This window comes from Topomyia yanbarensis, chromosome 2, assembly GCF_030247195.1.
Source record: "Topomyia yanbarensis strain Yona2022 chromosome 2, ASM3024719v1, whole genome shotgun sequence".
Classification (NCBI taxonomy): domain Eukaryota; kingdom Metazoa; phylum Arthropoda; class Insecta; order Diptera; family Culicidae; genus Topomyia; species Topomyia yanbarensis.
In genome coordinates this window covers 340,953,392-340,974,880 of record NC_080671.1, presented here as the reverse complement: position 1 = coordinate 340,974,880, position 21,489 = coordinate 340,953,392, and the positions used below count along the sequence as shown (strand labels likewise).

General features: G+C 40.2%; 1 protein-coding gene across 1 annotated transcript in view; it reads right to left on the bottom strand.

The window, feature by feature from the left end:
* Positions 1 to 21,489, bottom strand: part of LOC131684080 (putative metabolite transport protein HI_1104) — a 53,571-nt gene that overhangs the window by 7,026 nt on the left and 25,056 nt on the right. The window contains exon 2 of the mRNA XM_058966623.1: positions 781 to 1,071. Coding sequence (XP_058822606.1) covers positions 781 to 1,010 — 230 coding nt within the window. The 5' untranslated portion in view covers positions 1,011 to 1,071. The remainder of the gene's footprint in view (positions 1 to 780; positions 1,072 to 21,489) is intronic.

Here is a 21,489-nt window from a genome sequence, read left to right as displayed (position 1 = left end):
TTCTCTGTCCATCACTGTACATGACATAGATACCTATGCCGCCACTTGTTTGTAGATATATGCAATATCTATAGAAATACTGAAAGCTCTTTGCACACACTATCGAAAAATATAATAATTCAGGGAATAGATTAAAAATCACCTCAAATAACACAAAGTGTTCTAAATTAAGAAAAATAGTATACTCGAAAACACAATATCGCCCACAACTTCTACAAAACAAAATGCTTGGCAGCAAAAACACATTGGATAATGGGCTTCAAATAACTTGAGGTACACAAGGAGAGGTAGACCCTAATATAAAAAAATATACACGAACTTTAACCCATATAGTGCAACGATTCCACATATTGTTTGGATGATACCCCGAACAAGCCGTTAGGCTTTTTAATCATACGATATTTATTAGGGGAGCTATATGTCTAATAGAAACGGAGAAAAAGGGATTCCGCCAACTTACTCCAACCGCCAACTAGCCCCGGGCTCCTCTAATGTGAAAAGCTGAAATATTGTGTTCATATGATTCGCAGTAGTAGAATAACTTGATTCTGACAATTTATTGAAGGCAATTTTTCAAAATTACGAAAGTTCAATAAACTTTACGATTTATTATGCCAAGCAATAAAATAGTGGTCGGTTTAATATTTTAAGTAAATTATGACAGACGAAATTGTGCCAAAGAAATCATATCGGCACCACTGACTGACTACCCACAAACTTGCAAACGGCAAGCTTTCCAATGCAGGCGAAAAAGCTCCGCTTCGTTCAATTGCAACTTACTCATGCTCGATGTCGATATCGGCACACTGCTGCGGCAGCAGATGACGATGAACTTCGGTATGGTTTTGCTGGCACGCATGGTCCCCGTAGTCCAGCTCTATGGCAGTTGCTTTCGATGTGACTCCGATCAGGTAGTGGCCCAGCTCGCCAGCGATGTAGCCGATTGTGAGCACCGCCAAGACATACGGTTTGTAGAGAAATCTCAGCTTTTCCACGAGGGGCGGCTGCATTTTGTTACCTTGGTTTTATTAGCTTATAATGGGTTCCGGTTGCAAGTGGGTGGCTCTATCACTGTAAAGACAGAAATGTGAAAGAAATTTAGATTGCATTCTCGGCTCATTTTCTGATAGATATTTTTATGCCATTATTAGCATATGGAATAGAAGGTAAATCTACTTAACGTAATGTATGTATTTGTCGTTTGTTATGTCATCTAATAAATACTTGGTAATTACTCTGTCTGAATCTGAGAAACAGCAACGTGCTTCCTAACCATTAACCGCGCTTACTTGACTCATTTTCCTACAGCATAGTAGTTAACGTACCAACCAGCCACAAACCACTTTTCGAATGGTACCGGTAACCGCATCGGTTAATTAAGCAACTACAAATGATTTAATTATCGGGCACCCTTCAGCATTGAGTCGTGCCAAAATGCCGCATTTTTGCCGATACATATAGGTATAAGAGAAGCGGTGATGCGATGTAAACGCCACAATTCCGCAAAGGGGGAAATGACATCATAAAGTTTCGTAAAATCGAATTACTTAAAAATCGTGCACGATAAATTATTGATGGGTTGGTGTTTCAATCAATGAAGCACCGTCAAAGTGTCAATCCTCCGGTCCCGCGGATGCATCAGATGCCCATTTGCATCAAGATCGATGTTACAGATATGCCGGCTTACATCCAATTCATGGTCCAATCAGGGTGGTCAACTGAATTATATGTTTGGAAATAGTTCGATGTTTGTGAAACTAACCGCATACACTCTTTCGCAATAGTTTAATAACTTATTCCATCGTAAATCGATTCGTAGTCTTCGACAAAGTTGTATGTCATGAATGTATTTCTTCGAGATTCTTTTTCTTGGTGATACCTACATTGATATTCAATCGGGTCGAGGGATGACATAAAAATTTGTACTTCTCAACTGAATTTACTAAAACTTGTCCTAGTAACTACTACTGATGGAGATTGAAACCAATCGAAAAATGGAGTGAATACAGTTTTTTTTCTTATCAGCCCAATGAGCACCCTAGAACACAGCCAACGCAAATTGTCAGTCTACGAGTGAGGTCTGAGGGAGTATAAAATTTATTGCGTGAAATATCATATTGAATCCATTATTGTCTGACAACCGGTCTAGCTTTATTGCAATTCTCCATCTGGATTTATTGATTTGTAGGTGGGATTGTTTAGACGTGAATGGTAGTTGTATGAGCTTACATTTAAAATTATTGCTTCCAGCTCTACACAAAAAATGTATATAAAATGAGTAAAAATACATATTATAGGTTGGTTAATTAGCGAAAATAAAACAACCCAATTAGGAGGTGCTTTTTAGTTTTATTTTTGACACGTACTCATTATTGTTGTCACTAACAGAACAAACAGATCAAATCAGTCGAGCCCTTCGATAAAGTATTTTTGAGTTGTTAGAGACAAGGAGCTAAATATGTTTCCATTACACAGCAATACTTCCAGTGCATAAATACAAAGAATCATGTATAATTAGTTTAACCGCAAACAGTTATTTCTCCGTTCAAATTCTCACAGATTCCCTAAGGTGAAGCGATCATAAGCATAACATATCCAGTGTATGAGATTGTTATTGTTCAATTAGTTATGGAATTTGCGTTTCGACTTCGACAGGACTAAGCTAGCACCGGAATCCTTTCACTAAGTTATTATCGGATTCTAATGAGACGAAACGCAAATTCTATGACTAATTTAGTAATAGGTTTTGTGCCCTTAACGCGAAAATATCGTTTACAACAATTTTTCACGTAGGACTACGTCTTTGTTTTCAATATGGGGGTGCACTTTGCAAATTCTACAAAAAAGGTATGTAACGAAAAGTGTTCCAATTAAAAACGCATATAATTGAGCCATCTCACGATTAATTTTCATTCTTTTTGCGCATATTGCCCCGAAATACTCCTAAGAATGAATTCCAATAGATAAACCCAAAGATTTTTGATATCATGGCATTAAAAGTAAGTAATGTTCAACCTAGTCAAAATATCGCGCATTTACACAAACTATAGCGCTTCCCAAGTCCGACACGACAGATTTGTGTACCTAGCGCGCTACACTTCCATGAATAACGTCATCATCGACTATTTAAAGAACGGATTTGGCTGGACAAGCTCAGTTGCCTGTTGAACGGCAGGCGGAGTAGATCACTTCGCTGTGTTTCCACAGCCAGTGTAGCTGAGTTAGAAGTCAGCTACACTGGCTGCGCCGGTACGCCACCGAGTGCCGTCCAACACGCGACTGAGCTTGTCCGTTCAAACACTATGCTTTCTTTTGTGTTGTGCTTGTTTTCAGCACACTTTTATATACAATCTCGAACACAATTATTCGTACACAAAATCGCTTGTACATTCGAACTCCATTTACAAACACAGTTAACATAGTATCGTGGTTTTAGTTGTCTCTTTCGCTCTACCCATTATCATCAGCGTTGACTCATTTTGCTTTATGCGCTTGGGTTCAATGTTTGAGGCGAGTGTAGGTAAATCTAATTTGTTAGCAGAGTTTCCACATTCACAGATTTTTCTGTAATGCCACAGATTTTTTTCACAATTTCTGAACACAGATTATTTTTTACAGATGGCAGATTTTTGGCATTTTGATGAAAATTTCATAGATTTTTGGAAATATTGTGATTTTTCACAGATTTTTCGAAAATTTATCCCAGATTTTTTCCTGTTTCAGTTATCATATATGGTACAAAGATATTTTTGACCGATATATGATGACAGATATCAATGTGGCATCCCTGTTTGTTAGCGGTTGCATGCGTAACCTGCATGATAGCAATCTGTGCTTTTATTACTTTAACTTTTTTAGCAACAAATTTACGCGGATCGATGGAAAGCACAACGAAAGTTTATTATTTACGTTCGATCAATTCATTGATTCATTTCCACTTCACGAGATTCATTTCCTCTCAGCCTATCCTATTTTGATTTTGCTAATAGGCACATACTACATTTATGAATGAATACACTGCCATTCAAAAAACCGTTGCAAAAACGCTTCTAAGTCCATATATAAAATTGTTTTCGATTTTTGATATTTATATAGTTATATTTATAGTTTCGGTATATGATTAAGACCACTGTATTCGCTACATTTGTATGCGTATTTTAGCAAAGTTACAATAATGGCAAAATATACCTATCTTGGTCTATACATGAAATGTGATTATATTGTCTAAAATTTTAATTTTTCTTCACCGGTCCGGGTTTTTTACCACACAATCGAAAAGCTTTGTGCGGATCCCCGGACAAACTGACGCGATTAGTGAAGGCGACGATGGATCGGGTGATGTGCGTAGTACGTGTCTCAGGGACGCTCTCGAGTCCCTTCGAATCACGCAGAGGGTTACGGCAAGGTGATGGTCTCTCGTGTCTGTTATTCAACATCGCGCTGGAAGGTGTAATAAGAAGAGCAGGGATCGACACGAGTGGTACGATTTTCACAAAGTCCGTTCAGCTACTTGGCTTCGCCGATGACGTTGATATTATTGCACGAAACTTTGAGAAGATGGAGGAAGCCTACATCAGACTGAAAAGAGAAGCCAAGCGCGTCGGACTTGCCATCAACACGTCGAAGACAAAGTACATGATAGGAAGAGGTTCACGAGAAGAGAATGAGAACCGCCCGCTTCGAGTTTGCATCGGTGGCGACGAAATCGAGGTGGTTGAAGAGTTCGTGTACTTGGGCTCACTGGTGACCGCCGACAATGATACCAGCAGAGAGATTCGTAGACGCATCGTGGCAGGAAATCGTGCTTACTTTGGCCTCCGCAAGAAACTTCGGTCGAACAGAGTTCGCCGTCGTACGAAGTTGACCATCTACAAGACGCTGATTAGACCGGTAGTTCTCAACGGGCACGAGACCTGGACCATGCTCGTGGAGGACCAACGCGCACTTGGTGTCTTCGAACGGAAAGTGCTGCGTACCATCTACGGTGGAGTACAGATGGAAGACGGCACATGGAGACGGCGAATGAACCATGAGTTGCATCAGCTGTTGGGGGAGCCGCCCATCTGTCATACCGCGAAAATCGGACGACTACGGTGGGCCGGGCACTTATCCAGAATGTCGGACAATAGCCCGGTGAAAACGGTTCTCAATTGCAATCCGACCGGTACAAGAAGACGTGGCGCGCAGCGAGCACGATGGATCGACCAGGTGGAAGACGATTTGCGGACCCTTCGCAGACTGCGTGGCTGGCGACGCGCGGCCATGGACCGAGTGGAATGGAGGAATCTTTTGTATACGGCACAGGCCACTTCGGCCTTAATCTGTTAATAAATATATAAAAACGGTCCGTAACGAAGAAAACTATTTGTGTTTGCTGTTTTTGTATCCATTTCTGTTTTGATCACAGCGGTACTCATGATCAGTGATCGTACCCCTCTCTAGGTGGGATCCGCGTGTGTATTTTCGGGATTTGTTTTTCTTCTCTCTCCTTTCTGTGTTGGTAAGTTTTTGACTGTGTGTAAAACCCCTGCATACGTGTTACTCAAATTGTCTGTGTCAGTGCGTTTATTGACTGTGTGTGGTGTGTTTACAATATGGCATGTTTCGAGTATAGCTAAATTTTGTCTCTTCCATGTGCTGTCCAATACCTCTACCCTCTTTGACTTTAATCGGGTAGAGGTATTGGACAGCACATGGAAGATATTGGTTTTCGGGGGGGGATATTGTTTTTTGTATATATATATATATGAAAAAATGTTCAAAAACATTCTGAGCAGGAAAAAAATGTTCAAAATCAACAACTCAGGGAACGGGTTTGGGTAGTCAAGGTAGGAAAGTTAGTTGTTGGTATAGAATTATTGCTCTTCCCCTACGAGGCCCATCTGGGCGGCAAACTTCAGACTGTCTAATTTACTAAGCTCTTCAGTCCCCTTGTGCAATTCAGTACCACTTCCTCGTTGAGCTTCCGACTGGTTCGCGAACTACTCGGTCTAGTCCCCGACGATAGATCTAGCCAACTCCGACGAAAAGTTCCCCGCGGAGAGAAGTTCGAAAGCTAGTCAACCAGCCAGGTGCTGCGGTCAGTTCGGCGATTCCGGTAGAGTAGGGCATCCGGTTTGCTGGAGCCCCGGAGCGGCTGGTGGTGTATCGTCGCGATCTACGCGGTCTCGTTCCCGGCGGTGAATCTGACTGTCGCTGACGGAGAGGTCTCAGACGAAAGAAGTTCTCTCAATACCGATTCTTATTTGGTTTCAGTACTACAACTTCTTGAGCCCTTTGGCTTCGTGACCGGTGTCATTTAGCACCGCAACTACTTTAAGCCCTTTAGTTCTCTTCTTGGGCCATTTAGCACTACTTCCTTGATGATCCATTCAGCTCCTCGACTTGTTCGCGAACAACTCGATCTATTCCCCGACGATGGACCTGACCTACTCCGACAGAGAATTCCCCGGCGAGAGAAGTTCTCCCGAGATCGAGCTAATCAGCTAGGTGCCGAGGTCAGTTCGGCGATTCTGGTGAAGCAGGGTGTCCAGTGCACTGGTGCGCCGATGACCCGCGACTAGTGGTGTCAAGTCGCTGTCTACTTAGTCTAGTCCCCAGCGGTGAATCTAGCTTACGCTAACGGAGATTTCCCTGGCGAAAAAAGTTCTCCCAATATCGATTCTTCTTTGGTTTTCTCTATTTTTCTATCGGAACAACCGGAGGGGTGCCGTGGTCGGTCTGACGAATCCGCATGGAGCGTGATGTCCGGTTCGCTGGCGTTTCGACGACTCATACTCGCTGCTCTGTTGCAGTCTACTCGACTAGTCCTCGGCGGTGAATCTAGCTTATTCCTGGCGGTGATTGCTCTCCCGAAACCGTTGTTCGATGTCCATTCCGTTGTAAGACGGTCATGATCTACATCAGCGGTTCTCAACCTTTTTCGTACCACGGACTCCTTAGATACCACACTGGGTCGCGCGGTCCCATAGATAAACATCAATTTTGTATGCTATCAATATGTTATTTTCAATTTGTTAGGAAACATGACTTGAAATTTCAATATGCACTCGGAAAATATATTTTTCTTCGCAGACTCCCAGCAATGACTTCGCGCCCCCCTAGGGGTTCGCGAACTCTAGGTTGAGAATCACTGATCTACATCATATCTCTGTTTACTGCGTTCTACGTCTTTACGTCGCTTGTCATTCTGTAGGCTACATTATCCGGGTTGATGTCCGGTCCTGCCGTTTTAAGTAGCTCCCTGCACGTCACTTCAAACCTCGGACATTCAAAGACTCTTCTCGGACATTCAAAGACTTCAAACCTCGGACATTCAAAGACGCTCCGGTGTCTCCTCGACGATCTCACACTCCAAGCAGTGTTGACGTTGCGTACTCACACCGATGAAGATACTCCTTAAGCAGCCGTGGCTCGGTAGAAGTTGTTTCAGGTGGAAGGTCATCTCTACGTGCTTTCTATTGACCCACACCGACAGGTTTGAATGAGCCGGTAGGTCCACTTTCCTTTCTCCGTATTGTCCCATTCCTGCTGCCACGTCACCATCGAATCTATTCTCATCATCTTCCTCACGTTTCTGGCGTTTCATTGTTTGTAGCACTTGATATCCTCCGTCAGGGTAATGCAGATGGGGATCATCTCGGCGACAAGGCATACTGCCTCCGGTACGCAATCGCAACTCCTACGACCAGTAGTCGAAGCGTCTTGTTCAGCTTTTCGCGGTTTCATTGTCTCCGTCACCGACATTTCCATTTCTTCGAGTGTCTCACCGTTAGTGACACATCGTTCACGAAACCAACGATTTTCACTTTCCTGGGAAGTCGCAGTGTTAAGACCCCATCGTACATCCCATTCCAAAGTGTTGGACAGAGAATGGAGCCCTGAGGAACGCCCGCTGTGACTTGCATTGCCTATTGCCCGTTTGTTCGTCTGGTACAGCAGTGCTCTACTCTGGAAGTATCTCTTCAGGATCTGGCTCATTCTTTTATGCCACGCTGAGGCTGGATGGCTCGGTGGCTTCCCACACTTTGGCAGCAACATCAGTTTCTGTACCTTCCTCATTTCGGGGATTACCATCATCTAAAGACTTCAGCAGTAGCATCCTGAACATGTCCGGATATGCCAGGATCGCAGCTTTCAGCGCCACGGTTGGTATTCCATCCGGACCGGGGGTTTTCTTTGATTTTAGTCACATCGACGCTTCTTTGAGCTCGTCGTTAGTCACTTACCACTCGGCTGTGTTACCTCCTTCTTCTTCGCCGTACGGTATCGGTGACCAGGTAGTTGAATCGTGATTCGGGAAGAGACCCTCAACGATTATCTTTAGCTTACCCGGGTATATTTTAGTTGGTGTTGACGGACCCTCGTCTTCATCATGACGACTCAGTACGCGTCCCCCAGGGATTGGCGTTTATTTCTCAGCGCAGCTACATATGGCAATAGGCTTGCTAAGCTTGATCTCCCGAACGCTTGCGCTCCTCCGATCCGATCTTACGCTCTGAGTCCACCTTCTGGATCTAAGACAAGCAGCGTGTAGCGTACTGAGCTACTCATTTAACCCGTAAGCTGCACGCCGTCTACTGCATCGCCCTAGTTTTCGTGACATTGTAACGTCACAAGCCGTCACAATCCTTCTTGTTAGATCAGCTGCATCAACGTACTTGATTTCGTTGTTCGCCGAAGTAACTCAACAAAGAGGTTTTCGTTAAAGGCTTTCGTCTTCCACTTCAGCTTGCGGCCCGTCCTTCTTCGTACTGCAGCAGGGTTCCATTGGCCGATGCGGTAGCGAATCGCCTGGTGGTCTCTATGGGGATACTTCTCTCACACTCTCCAGTCCATGTTCGCCGCCAGTCAAGGACTACAGAATGTGGCGAAATTTCTCTCGGTGCTTTGAGAATTTTATTTAAAATTTTAGGCATATTTTTGCTTAACATATTGAATTTTTTCAAAATTCTCCAAAATATTTCGTGGGGGGGGGGGGGAGTTTGGTCCCCAACCCCCCCCCCCCCCGCTACTACGCCACTGCTTTTTCTATATACACGGGAATCTTAATTCCAACTTTATCACTTTCAGCGACGTGCTTTAAGTTGTTCTGCAAAACGAAACGTAAGCTTCACCTTCAGCGGGTATTCCACTTCACGAAAACTCAATCGTTTTGAACCGAATTTGAAGTCAACGACCGCTGTGTTTTTTCGTCAACTTTACTCATGATGGTAATAATAAATTAAATGTTTCCTTTGTTCTCGAGTCAATGCACACTAGATCGACTAGTCTGACTTGGGCAGAAGTAGAAAGTTCTGTGTCCTTGCAATATGTCGAGCAGCTTGGCACGTAACGCTGACGGTTTGCGGTTGTATTTCAAAACGTCTGAGGGCTAAGGGCGAAAATCGAGGGCGTATACGTGGCCGCTGTTGACGGCGATTACAATATATACTTTCTGATATAAACTTGGCTTGATGATCATATTACATCGATGCAGCTTTTCAGGGATTCCTACGCGGTTTGTCGTGTGGATCGAAGCGATTGCAACAGCATTCATGGTCGCGGTGGAGGAGTTTTGATCGCTGTTTCTTCCGCAATTGCCTTATGTGAATTAACTGATTAACTGCGCATTGAAATTGTTTGACGAACTACACCCAAAATGAACCCAGTAAGGATCGCTAGCTCAAATCCCAAGCGTTCTGGAAATGTGCAACAATTGCAAGAAGCTTCCTTGCATGTGATGCAAGAAACAGAAAAAACGAATTTTGCCTATGTATTAGCGATATATGTGTATTGGTGATCAATATGTGTTAGACAAAAAAACTGCTGGCACTGAAAAACGATCCCGTACGAGCAGATCATTAACCAATACTTTATCCATCCAACCATGCTATCAGTGGATAAAAGTCATATATAAACATGGTTATGTGACTTTATAATACCACAGTAATAAAACAATATATTTAACAACTTCCGTATAAAACGATCCTTTCGGCGCTCACACAACCTAGTCCTTTACGCTGTATAAAATCTGCATGTCATAAAATGCCGATTTAGTACCTAAGCGTGCTACAATTCCAGCTCAATCATGGTTTGCGATTTGCGAGACAAATATGCCACCCGCTCAAGATCAGTATATAGTGCAAATTGGCGGCGTGAACAGACGAAACACGGTCACCTGGTGGTCAAGTGCACCATGGGGGACACATTCTGAATCGGAACCGAGCTGCGTCGGGGTCGGATCGACACACCTGTCAGAGCTGCTGCAATTGCGCCAGCTGGGCCGGTATTCAGAATAGCACAGAGAACCCACCTGTCGCAGAACTTGTTCGGCGGTGGCGTGTATTTAATTCGCACCTATATGTTTAATGGAGATCTCTGGAGGTTCTAAACTGATCGATTTGAGATGTATGAATGCACTATGCGTTAATGATAGCAGAAGGCGGAAAGCGTTTTCCAGCTCGAAACTGCGGCAATCAAATGGAGTGTGCGAAATAAAGCCCCCTGTGGTGAACATATGCTAAGTATGAGTGATTAGTTTTTGCTCTAGCAACGATCGGTGCAACAATCTGGACAGATGGTGATCAGAGAGGGGCAAGTTTTTTTTCTATTTCTAGTCGATAGGGTATCTGATCGAGGGCGAGTTCTAATATTTATGATTGTTTATTTAGTACCTGTAATAATTATTCTTGACATGTGTGGTTTGCTACATGTAAAAATACACATTAGTCTACACAGTACACGGAATTTACGTTATGTACATATGCACGCATGCGAAGAGCAACTTCAACCGCAATAAGGAATTGTATAGAAGGAATTTTTCTAGTTTGCTGCACACGTTAAAGAAACTAACGAACCAGTAATGATATGACAAACATCCCGTGTGAGCTGTTTTCTCATCGTGATAAAGTACAAATTGTCATCAGAACACTCTTAAAACAATTAACAGTAACAAAGTATTACAATGCCAAGGAGTCTGTTAATTTTGCTCCTGGCGTTCTCATTTAAACAGCGATTATTTGGTTGATGATGTCTTCTGCGGTGTTCATGGATATTGTAAAACAGTATATAGTTATAGTGATTAATTTTCCTTGAAATGAAATATTTGTATAATTCTATTAAAATGGCAGAACCTAGGAAAAGTCTTTTTACGCTAACTTTTTGAATATCGTTGGCATACGTTTAGTATGTACTAGGAAGTTATTTGTATAAATGAAATCTTTCCAGAAAACGAGTTTCAAAATTAATTGCTTTCGAACGGACAACCAATTTAATTGCGAATAAGAGCGCAGACATCATCATCGTGGTCGATTTATCCATCAGGTTCTCTGAACCACGTTTTTGAAATTTCCAGGTTACTCGATCTTGTACCATCTTCATGAACGCTCGCTGCTCACGCATTTTCCTCGATCGTTCAAAAAATCCAAAATCATAAAATAAATTCCGCCGCATCTGTATGGTGGGTGAACCACAGACTAACAGACATATACTTCTATATGTATATATTTCTTACATTAAAACGGCTGGATGTTGTTGGCTCGAATCAAAACTTGTCGAAAGTAAACAAAGTTCATTTCATATCGTCAACCTGGCGCACAGGTGGTGAAATCGTTAGAATTCAACGGGGTGCTGGAGCGTTGCCAGAAAATTTTTATTTCCAGATTAAATTTTACTAAACTTCCCTGTTAAGCTCAGCCGGAATGCTGGCTGGCTCTAATTCGTATTCCGGCTCCGGTAAAACAACCGATTCTATTTAGAATGCTTAAGAGGTACCATTTCGATGCGGCTTAGCCGCATAACCGGGCAAGGTGGCCACCGACCCGCCGTCGGAAGCAAGCGAACCTGTGATCCACTCGTTTGCCCGGATTACTCAAACATAGGGGCTATCCCTAGCACGCGCAAAAGCGATGTGGCGTAGCCACATTGGATACTGGACACAAAATAAAATTGGCAACGCTAGCAAAATGTAAACACAAATGAACACTCCGGATGAACCTATCATCAATTGACATTTCGACGAGTTTTGATTCGAGCCAATAATATGGGCCCCATTAAAACTAAGGGGAACAATTCACAGTTATCTTTCAACTAAAAATACAGTTCGTTACAAATAAGGGAAAAATAGAATTTAATTTGAAGAGTGGGGATGAATTACAGATATATTTTGCTTGTACTAATAATACCGGTTGGTATTTTATAATAAGAATTTCAGAGGATTTTGTCATGCACAAGACGATACGAATTGAGTCAATACAGCGCAATTACCTACTTTTAATAAAATTAAAAGTAGGTAAGAAAAAGAAAAACGTAATAAGTAGAGAAATTCAGGGCTTGGTGGCTAGGAATATTACTGTAAGAAGACAATCTTGTAAATCAATCTTTCAGCTACTGGGATTTCCAAAACCTTGAATGGAAATTTTGATGCAATTCCACAAAAATAAAGCAAGAAAAGCTATACAATTCGATCTACCTACTTATTTCAAATATGCGACATGTCATCATGCCCAAACGGAACAACGCTATGCTGTTCCAAGTTATAATAATAAATAAGTGCTTTAAGTGCTACCACATCTGATCCGGAACCATTGTAATTGCAAATCAGGTCGTTTATTCAATCACATTCGAGTGACATGTTTGCCGTGCTTCAATTACTGATCTCACAGTTAATAATTAATGCGACTCATGAGAGTAATAATAATTTTAAATTTAATTGTATTCAATCCATCAGCTAGTGTGAATGAGCAACTGCATATTGAACTGGGCTGCGATTGTTGCACATATATGCATATGCGAACAGATGTCAAGAAGGAGCAGAATATTCCATTAGTTAAAGTTTTTTTATCATTCCATGTCGGTGTATGCAAATTAAGTTTTCAGATCTCCTGAACAGATGTTCTTCATACTTCCCTGTAACCGGGAGCCGAAATAGAGAGGAAGGGTAGTAATGGTTAGTAGGTACCAAACTAGTAGACGGGTATTGTAACAACATCAGGATTGCTTATGGGTTTATCTACCTATTGAAATATGTTGTTAAATGTTTCTGGAACTACTTCATGATAACTTATGCAGTAACTAGTAGATTGATTAAACACAGAAGAATTAACGCTTACTTCATTTCAGTTGGTGATAAGTATTTATATTTTACTGATTCGTCTTAAGGGTAAGCGCAAACAATCATTGTTGAATGAACCATGTAGGTCAAAAAATGAACAATAAAATATATTTTATGTAAAATATTAAAATAAGCATCCAACGTTTCTTGAAAATATATTATTTGAACAATTAGAGAATTTATTTGTTCATATCGAATAATCCAAAAAAGAATTCAACGTTCTAAAACTATCCAAATCCATCTTATTTGACCCGCTGAATCCTAATAATGATTTTGAAGCACCATATTGAGATTTCAAATTTTGAGCGCGCACGAAAAACGGGATCTCTCTAACCGCGCCATAAGCAAGTGGATCTATGGCAAGATCTGATTTAAAATGGTACAAAGAACGTTCACACCAAATTTTTTTGCCAACAAAAGTTTACTGAATTTTCATCAGCTGAAAGTTTCAGCAATATAAGATGCCGAAAAATCGGCAATTTGAATTGAACCTGTTTGACAGATTCGCTTTGCTGAAAATTCAGTAATTCAAATTGTCAAATTGACACCGCAATTGCCGAATTCTTAGTATTCCGGGCTCGATTGCTATAAATCCGGTAATTGCGCTGTCAATTTGACAATTTGAATTGCTGAATTTTCAGCAAAGCAAATCTGTCAAACAGTTTCAATTCAAATTACCGATCTTTCGGCATATGGTATTCAACTTTTTGTTGGTGGCTGCGTTCCCAAATGCGCACTCCACTTTGACAAGTCGTCCTTCCAATGTCAATTTTGACAAATCATCAGTCGTGTCAATTTTGACAACACGATAGGCGTTGAATTTTGTTCTCGTCTGAAACGATAAACGTCAAAATTTGTGATCATAACAAACCCGGTTGCAGAGCACCGGTATAGTTTCAGCGGAGAAGTCGTTTATTATCGAGCTCCATCTCATCTTTAGACGAATCATTGTCAAGGGAAGTCAGGCTTGGCTCACGCGGTTTTCGAATGGAGGGAGCAAACAAAGGCTATTGCCGAAACCATACTGCCCATGGCGGAAAATGACACGGTCATGACTGACAGAGGACGGTTCGTCCCGTATTCCAATCAAATGCGTTTTTAAGATTATTCTGTTCCGTCTTGGTATTTGCTGCTGATTATTTGTGGAGAAAATGCTCAGTTAAAGGAAAGGATGACTACCTATTTGTATGGCGTTTCCAAGAAAGAACATCTCAATTATAAGTCAATTCTATCATTTGACAACTGCAAACAAGAACCGAGAGAACAGCTTAAAAATCCTTTCACAACTACTCATGAACCTAAATGGATTGTGCTTCAAGGGTGTGGTTGAATGTATTTCTATGAAGTCCGAATGGAAAACTTTGACGATTATCGATCGGCCAGGCACTGGAAAAGTGAGGCTTCCTTATAGTTTCGATACAGCAAAATTTTGAATTACTTTCGACTGTGCCTGCTGGTGTCAACACTCATACCGAAGAGTATAAGAAAATGCTCGAATTGGCGACCTTCCTGAAGTTAGTTGCCGAAAGCGGAAATGAGAATTTTATTCGGAACGACAACAACCTTATTAGAAAGCTGATTATTAAGGAATTACCGAACTAACCTGTTCGTTCGATTAGGTCAACAGTAATCTGGGTGTTGGCTAGAGAAAACAAAGAATTTCTCCATTCGTTGGGATCTTTGCTGAACCGATCAGAGCACTGATTGCGAAAGTATACGATGTGCTTTTGGTCTAAAAATGTGAGGAGCGGGAGCTGGAGGCGCTGATCAAAGAGCTGCTGGCTCGGACAATAAATATGGAAAATCGGCATGGTTCCATTATAGCGACTCTCAATATCATCAAACGTAAGCTCGTTTTGACCTGACCTGAACTGCAAAATTGAAATTTTGAACTTTTTAAAGATCTTTTCTCATTATTAATCTCCCTTCAGAATGACCAGCGATCGATGCTTCATTCGCCTTATATCAAAAACTACTAATACGAATACTAATTAGAACCAGAATTTAGGGATTCGAGCCTCTGCTCTTACCAGAATTAATCACGTACGATATGACCAGTAATAAAGCAATGAAACTCGGTGTAAATTCGGAAAAGCACTAATCTTCTGACAATGTAATAGACTTTTCTACGGCTCATGTACGTACACGGCACACGACACAAACACTACATCACTAGCTGGTGGAAAATAATAAACAAAGACGGCAAAATCAAATGGGATTGTTTTCAACCAGGAAGCTGCAGAAGTGTTCGTGAGACCGGGCGACAAGAACTCAATATCTTAGCAAAGATTATTTAGATATGCGCGTTTTTTTGAACAACATTTGTAGTAAAATTTACCATCTAACGCAACGAAAAATGCGATAAAAAATAACCTCTTAGCATAATGGCAAATGACAGCTGCAACGTTAACAAACGAAATCGGTTGCAATTCAGCTGGCTCATTAGTTTCGTCTAAATCTAATGTCGCTGATGATTGGTTTTCCACAATCTGCCAATTTTATAAGACGCGATCAACCGGATCACCGTATTACGCGTTGTCCAATTTTTGTAAGCCGATTTCGCAAATATACCCAAATTGTATTTTTAACAGAAAGACAACCGAAATTTTATTTTGATGTTTAACGTTTGAGACGAGAACAAAAATTAACGCCTACCGTGTTGTGAAAATTGAGACTGATGGAAGGGCTTGTCAAAATTGACACGACTGATGATTTGTCAAAATTGACATTGGACGGACGACTTGTCAAAGTGGAGTGCGCATTTGGGAACGCAGCCACCAACAAAAAGCTGAATTGCTGAAACTTTCAGCTGATGAAAATTCAGCAAAATTTTGGTGTGTATGATCTTCAATAGGAGGAAAAACAGTGTCCAAAATGGATCCTCGTATCGTGTGAAGCGGAAAGTCGAAGCTTTCAAGAGAAATTCCAACACTGTATCGATTTTGTTGGCTATTTTCGGCAAATTTGAGACTAAGAGAAACGAAAGCAATGAAATTGAAAGACGGATAGGTATTCTAGAGCGAATCAATTATAAACTTAGAACTGAAAACTAGGCCTAGGCAGGCTCATATATACATGATAGAAAGGAAATGTGAAGAGTCTTTTGCCTTCTGCTAAGTAGAGGTTGAGCGTGGCACACAAGTCTACCGCATGGTCATTGATAGAACATCATCAACCGACCATGCAGACGATCCTTGTTGAAGAAGACGGAAAGCAGTCTTGCCAAAGGCCACCTGACACTAGCTCGAAGGAACTTGCTCCAATGAGCGAAGATTTTGAGTGACTCGCACTGGATTAGACAAAATGGGGCCTTATTTTGTCTCGTCCAATGCGATTGTCACACGAAATCTTCGTTCACTGGAGCAAGGGGTCTTTGAAACAGACAATCCCGTTCCTCAGTTGATCCACGCATGCCAAGTTCGAATCGATAGCAACACCAGCGATCTCAACTTTCTGAACGGGCATGTAAACGCGTTAGTTCTTCATGAAAGTCTTGTCGCCAGTAACGTTATTTGTTCGCTTTACACAAAATATCACAATTCTGAGCTTATCTAGACAAACTTTCGAGACACCTGGCACAGCTGAATATTTCTGCGTCTTCGGAATATTATAATATAGTTACCAATAAGCATTATAACGTAGCCTAATATCTGCTTTAGATCCACATATAATGCAGTCTTATATAGCTGTGAAGCCCTAAATACTTATATAATGCTGGTATTATGCCAAAAAAGGCGAAATATAGTGCTATTACTGTGCAGAGATTGACAACTCGTTTCTGCAGTACTAATGCTATTATATAGCACCAGTGCACAAATGTCAAATTTTAAAGCCTTACATTAGCATTTCTAACGCTATTAAAAGGCTTCAGCTGGCTGTCATTGTCCTCCATGGTTTTAAAACCGTTTCTTATATTTCCTTTCGGTATGATGAGCAAAAAAGGAAAAAATTAAAATAAAATGTTCTGTTTAAAACCGCAATTGTCTCTTTTCTAAAGCATTGTAATGAATATCCTTAATGGGTTTTCGTTCTGATAAGATATGATAATTTTATGAAAATTACCTTTAGTAAGTCTCCAACTGAGGTACCTTACCTCGTCCTTCACGGTAAGTGCGCTGCGTTTGCTCCCAGGACTATATTTCATATGTACGATTGAAATGAAATATGCCGAATATAATCTTCAAGAAGAGTTGCATAACAAATAAACCCACAGCATTACAATAGCATTATATTGGCTTTTTATTTGCTCTATAATGGCATTAAATGCACTTGTAAAGCTTACATGCTTTAAAGATCCTTGAAGCATGTACGCGTTATATCAGCTTTATATACGCATATAGAGCAAGCGATAATGCTATATGTCGGCTGTGCAGTTATGCATTATTGATGCTAATATAGAGTTTTATTGCATTGTTAATGCTGTAATGGAGCTTCAATGCAACATTAGTGCAAATGTATAGCCAATATAGTGCAATGGCTTAATGCTTATGGTTTTTTGGGTAGACTGCTTCGCGGATTAACTTGATCCGAAGAAGATCGGATACGGTTGAACCTAGTTCAAACATTTTTGAACTGATATGGGACTTGAGTTTGGAAATTTTGCATAGAAAACATATGCATAGAAGTATTTTCAAAACCTATAATAAACTCAAATCCAGAATTTTCCAAGTTCCATAAAGACCATCCTGGAAAAAGATTCAGGGTGGAAGTAGATCTCGACGTTTCATTACATCCTAAGCCATTTAGCATAAAAAATTCGAGTTCAATTTTTGAATATTCTAAGAGTCCGTGTGCGACCCCTTAATCGTGTCCGATTGCGCTAAACTTTAGCAAAGATACTTTTTTCGAGGGACTTATGCTGTTGAGGTGCGTATGGTTATTAAACTCCTGTTTTCCATACATGGCATTGGCACTTTAATATACAGTCTGAATAGATGCTCCTTACGTCGCCTTCAAACACCTAGCGTCAACTGATTTCATACATATACAGTAAAAGATTTGTGGCTGAAACTTACATGAAATGAACGAAATTCAAACATGAATTAAGTAAGGAATGGGTGTGCCATTTCCATGTAAACAAATTATTATGTGAAGGTCGAACTGGAAAAGAAAGCCAAGGCACACAACTGAGACTCCGCCAAGGGTGCCAGAAGACCACACTACGGCTCTAAGTGTTGCTTGTATTTAATTGAATCATTTGTCGAAATGGGTATGATATTTAATACCTATGCAATTGAAAATTTCATGAAATAATTATTATTCATCATGTGTAAGCTTTGGTATTATTTTAAACCGACAAACGATAATTATGTATTGTTTCTTTCTCCACGAACAATTGAATAAGATGCCGACTCTTATGAGCAGTATAAAATAAGCAATAGCTCAGTACTTAAAGCGACCGACTTTGTATACCGGTTATACAACCGACGACACGTGTGTCTAGTTTTTTATGCTAAGTACCTGAAACAGAAGCAAGATTATAGACAAGAAAACCTAGTTGCTTTCTAGAAGCTAGAACATACAGAAGACACAAAAAATGAAGAAGAAACTCCTATTTTAGTCGCTTTCTACGATAATAGTCAATTATTGTGCACACGATGAAATATGGTTAATAATATAGTGAATATGCTGCTCGAAATGATATGTTCAACTCGGACAAGACCATGCGTATTCCACATACTCATAAAATGCCCTATGGATTAATTGCCTAGTTGGTCAAATAAACACAAATAACTCGATTTTCTGAGTTAAAAGATATGTCAGCTCAATTTACGTCACCTGGCGGATACGTGTTCCCTTACAATGCCATAAAACCAATGATTGTTCATATAATAAAGATGGTTCATATTCAATGCACTAATACACTGTTTGAGTCACTATATAAAAATAGGTGATAAGGGATGGGGATGATAATAGCCGGTGCCTGAAAAAGCAATCCAAAATTCGTTTATTTGGAGCAGGGAAAAGCCCGTTCAAGCAGAACATAACAAATTCTCTCTTTGATATGCATAAAACCTCCTAATCTTTTTGCATCAACAGGTTACATCGAATCCTATTGATACACATAACAACATATTCAACTTGTTAATGTTATATATTCAACATATTCAAAATGTTATATCTGAAAAACTGTTTCTATATAAGATCAGGACAGCCTTTAAAAATCATTGCAAAATTAATAGTTATGAAGACAAAGTCTTTGACAAAGTTTTATAAAATTGGTTTCTCTTCAGCTTTGTTGGATAAACCCTAAACCTATAATTTGGGAAAAATATTAATCAATGTTATAAAGGACAAGAACTGCACAAGAAAGCCAATATTTTTTCGGGCAGCTTCTACATAGGTGATATCTCTTCTAAATCAATAGTTTATGGTGACAGATTTTTAACTTGAGATTTATTTATGATTTAAACTAACCATTTCATCACACTATGGTCGGCAAACCATTTCTTTCGTGGTTTGAGTGGTATGCATCAGATCATTGTCGCTTCGAAGGTATTCTCCAGAAATAGCACCTTGCAAAATATTTGGATAAGGATATGCATCTGATATTTTCTTAATGCAGAGAATGGAGCCAACTCCCCTTACCAACAGAAACTACCCCAAAGCTTCTTTCATATTTGAACAATTTAATTAAATTTATATAGCGGGCGAAAAAACTGATCTAGTTTACAAAAAAGAACAAATAATTCCCTTTAATTTAATTACGCAAAGAACGAATAATTCCCTTTAATTGATTCCCGGGTAATTATAATTCTATTTCTATATGAATGACGGTTTCGCAACAATATTTTTCAATAGTGCATGCAAAAACCGTTTAAACAAAATACTTGTATTTGCAAATTGGAGGTTTTATGGTTTGCTGTTTTGTCACTCAATCCAGTCAAGTAAATGTTAAATGGGATTTGTATCTAGAAGTATTTACAGACAACTTACGTCTCAATAGCCTCAAAAATTATTAAAATTATTTCAATTAATTTAGCGCCCGACGAGATATGAAAATTATTTTCAAAGTTATTGCCAATATTGGGATAGAATCATTGCCATAAACGGGTGTTATCAAAAACAAGGAAGCATAATATTTACGAAAGGTCCCGTATTACTATTAAGTGACAACACATTTATTTAAAAAAACTTCTATAAGGCCACAACTATAAAATAAAAACTTCAGATTCAAAACATTCTTTAGCAAACCGTTGCCCTGATAAATTAGTTGAGAATGAGATCATCTACCCTGTAATGATACACACATAGAGGCTCGACAGTAATTAGTGATCTCAGCGTTCCAGATTGGTTGAGATTTGAACGTTCTATCGCACGACTCATTCGTTTCGCGTGTTGTCCACCGGCACTGAATTGCCGACCAGCAGGAGTTCCCGAACCTAGAACCAAGAACTGTTGCTATGTAGATCTGGTTGTAGCTACACAGAATCAGGTATCCATAAAAGTGAAAGGGACACAAATCGCAAATTGCTGGGGAGCCTGTGTTAAAATGATTTGCCTGATTGGAATGAGATAGGCAAAAAGCGTCGACCTTATGAAGGTGGTTGGACTCAGGGGTTGGGCAACAGGATCTGGATAATCATTCTTAAAAATTTACAGGGCTTTTAGAACAGTAGCGATTCTAAATGGTTTACGATCGATTTCCTGAATTAGTTAGAATTTATTTAGATTGCCTAAACTGTTACCCTCAGTTTCGGTGAACCTATCAATAGAAAAAATTTAATTGGGAAAAATAAAACAAATTGAAAATACAATCACAATTTTGATGCGTTAAAATATATGCGACTATTATTCAAACACTGTTAAGTGATGCAAACAAAGCATTAGTTCATGGACCGGCAATCGACCTACCTAGACAATACCCGCCCTACTCGGCAAAAAATATGTAATTAACAGTAGCTAGTTGATTTCACAGATTGGAACGTGATCGAATGAACTGAACATTTATTGACATTGATAAGCTTTACCAATCATAATTGGTTAGCCAAGAAACTTCCAGTTACCTTGTCAAACGAGAAGGACAGGAATGATCGATTTTCCGCACAGCGCATCAATGCCGCTCAATGTCAATAGCAAGCACATTTCTATTCTATGAAAATCGAATAAAGCGCCCTCCTATTTGCAACACCTCACCCGGCCGGACCCGGGTCTGTTCGATTCAATGAAATCCATGCAATTGTACATGCAGTTCATGTACCTACATCTCTCAACTAGCCGCGTGTCGGGCTGCATAAATTTTGTATGTGAAAAGTTGTTAAACTTAATTGTTCGTTACGTGTTCCAGCATGGGAGCGCACTGGAAACGTGCCGATAATAGATATCGATGCGCAGATTGTTATCTATCTAAGGATCGATTTGCGTAAAGCACTAATCTGTTTAATGTATGCAGGATG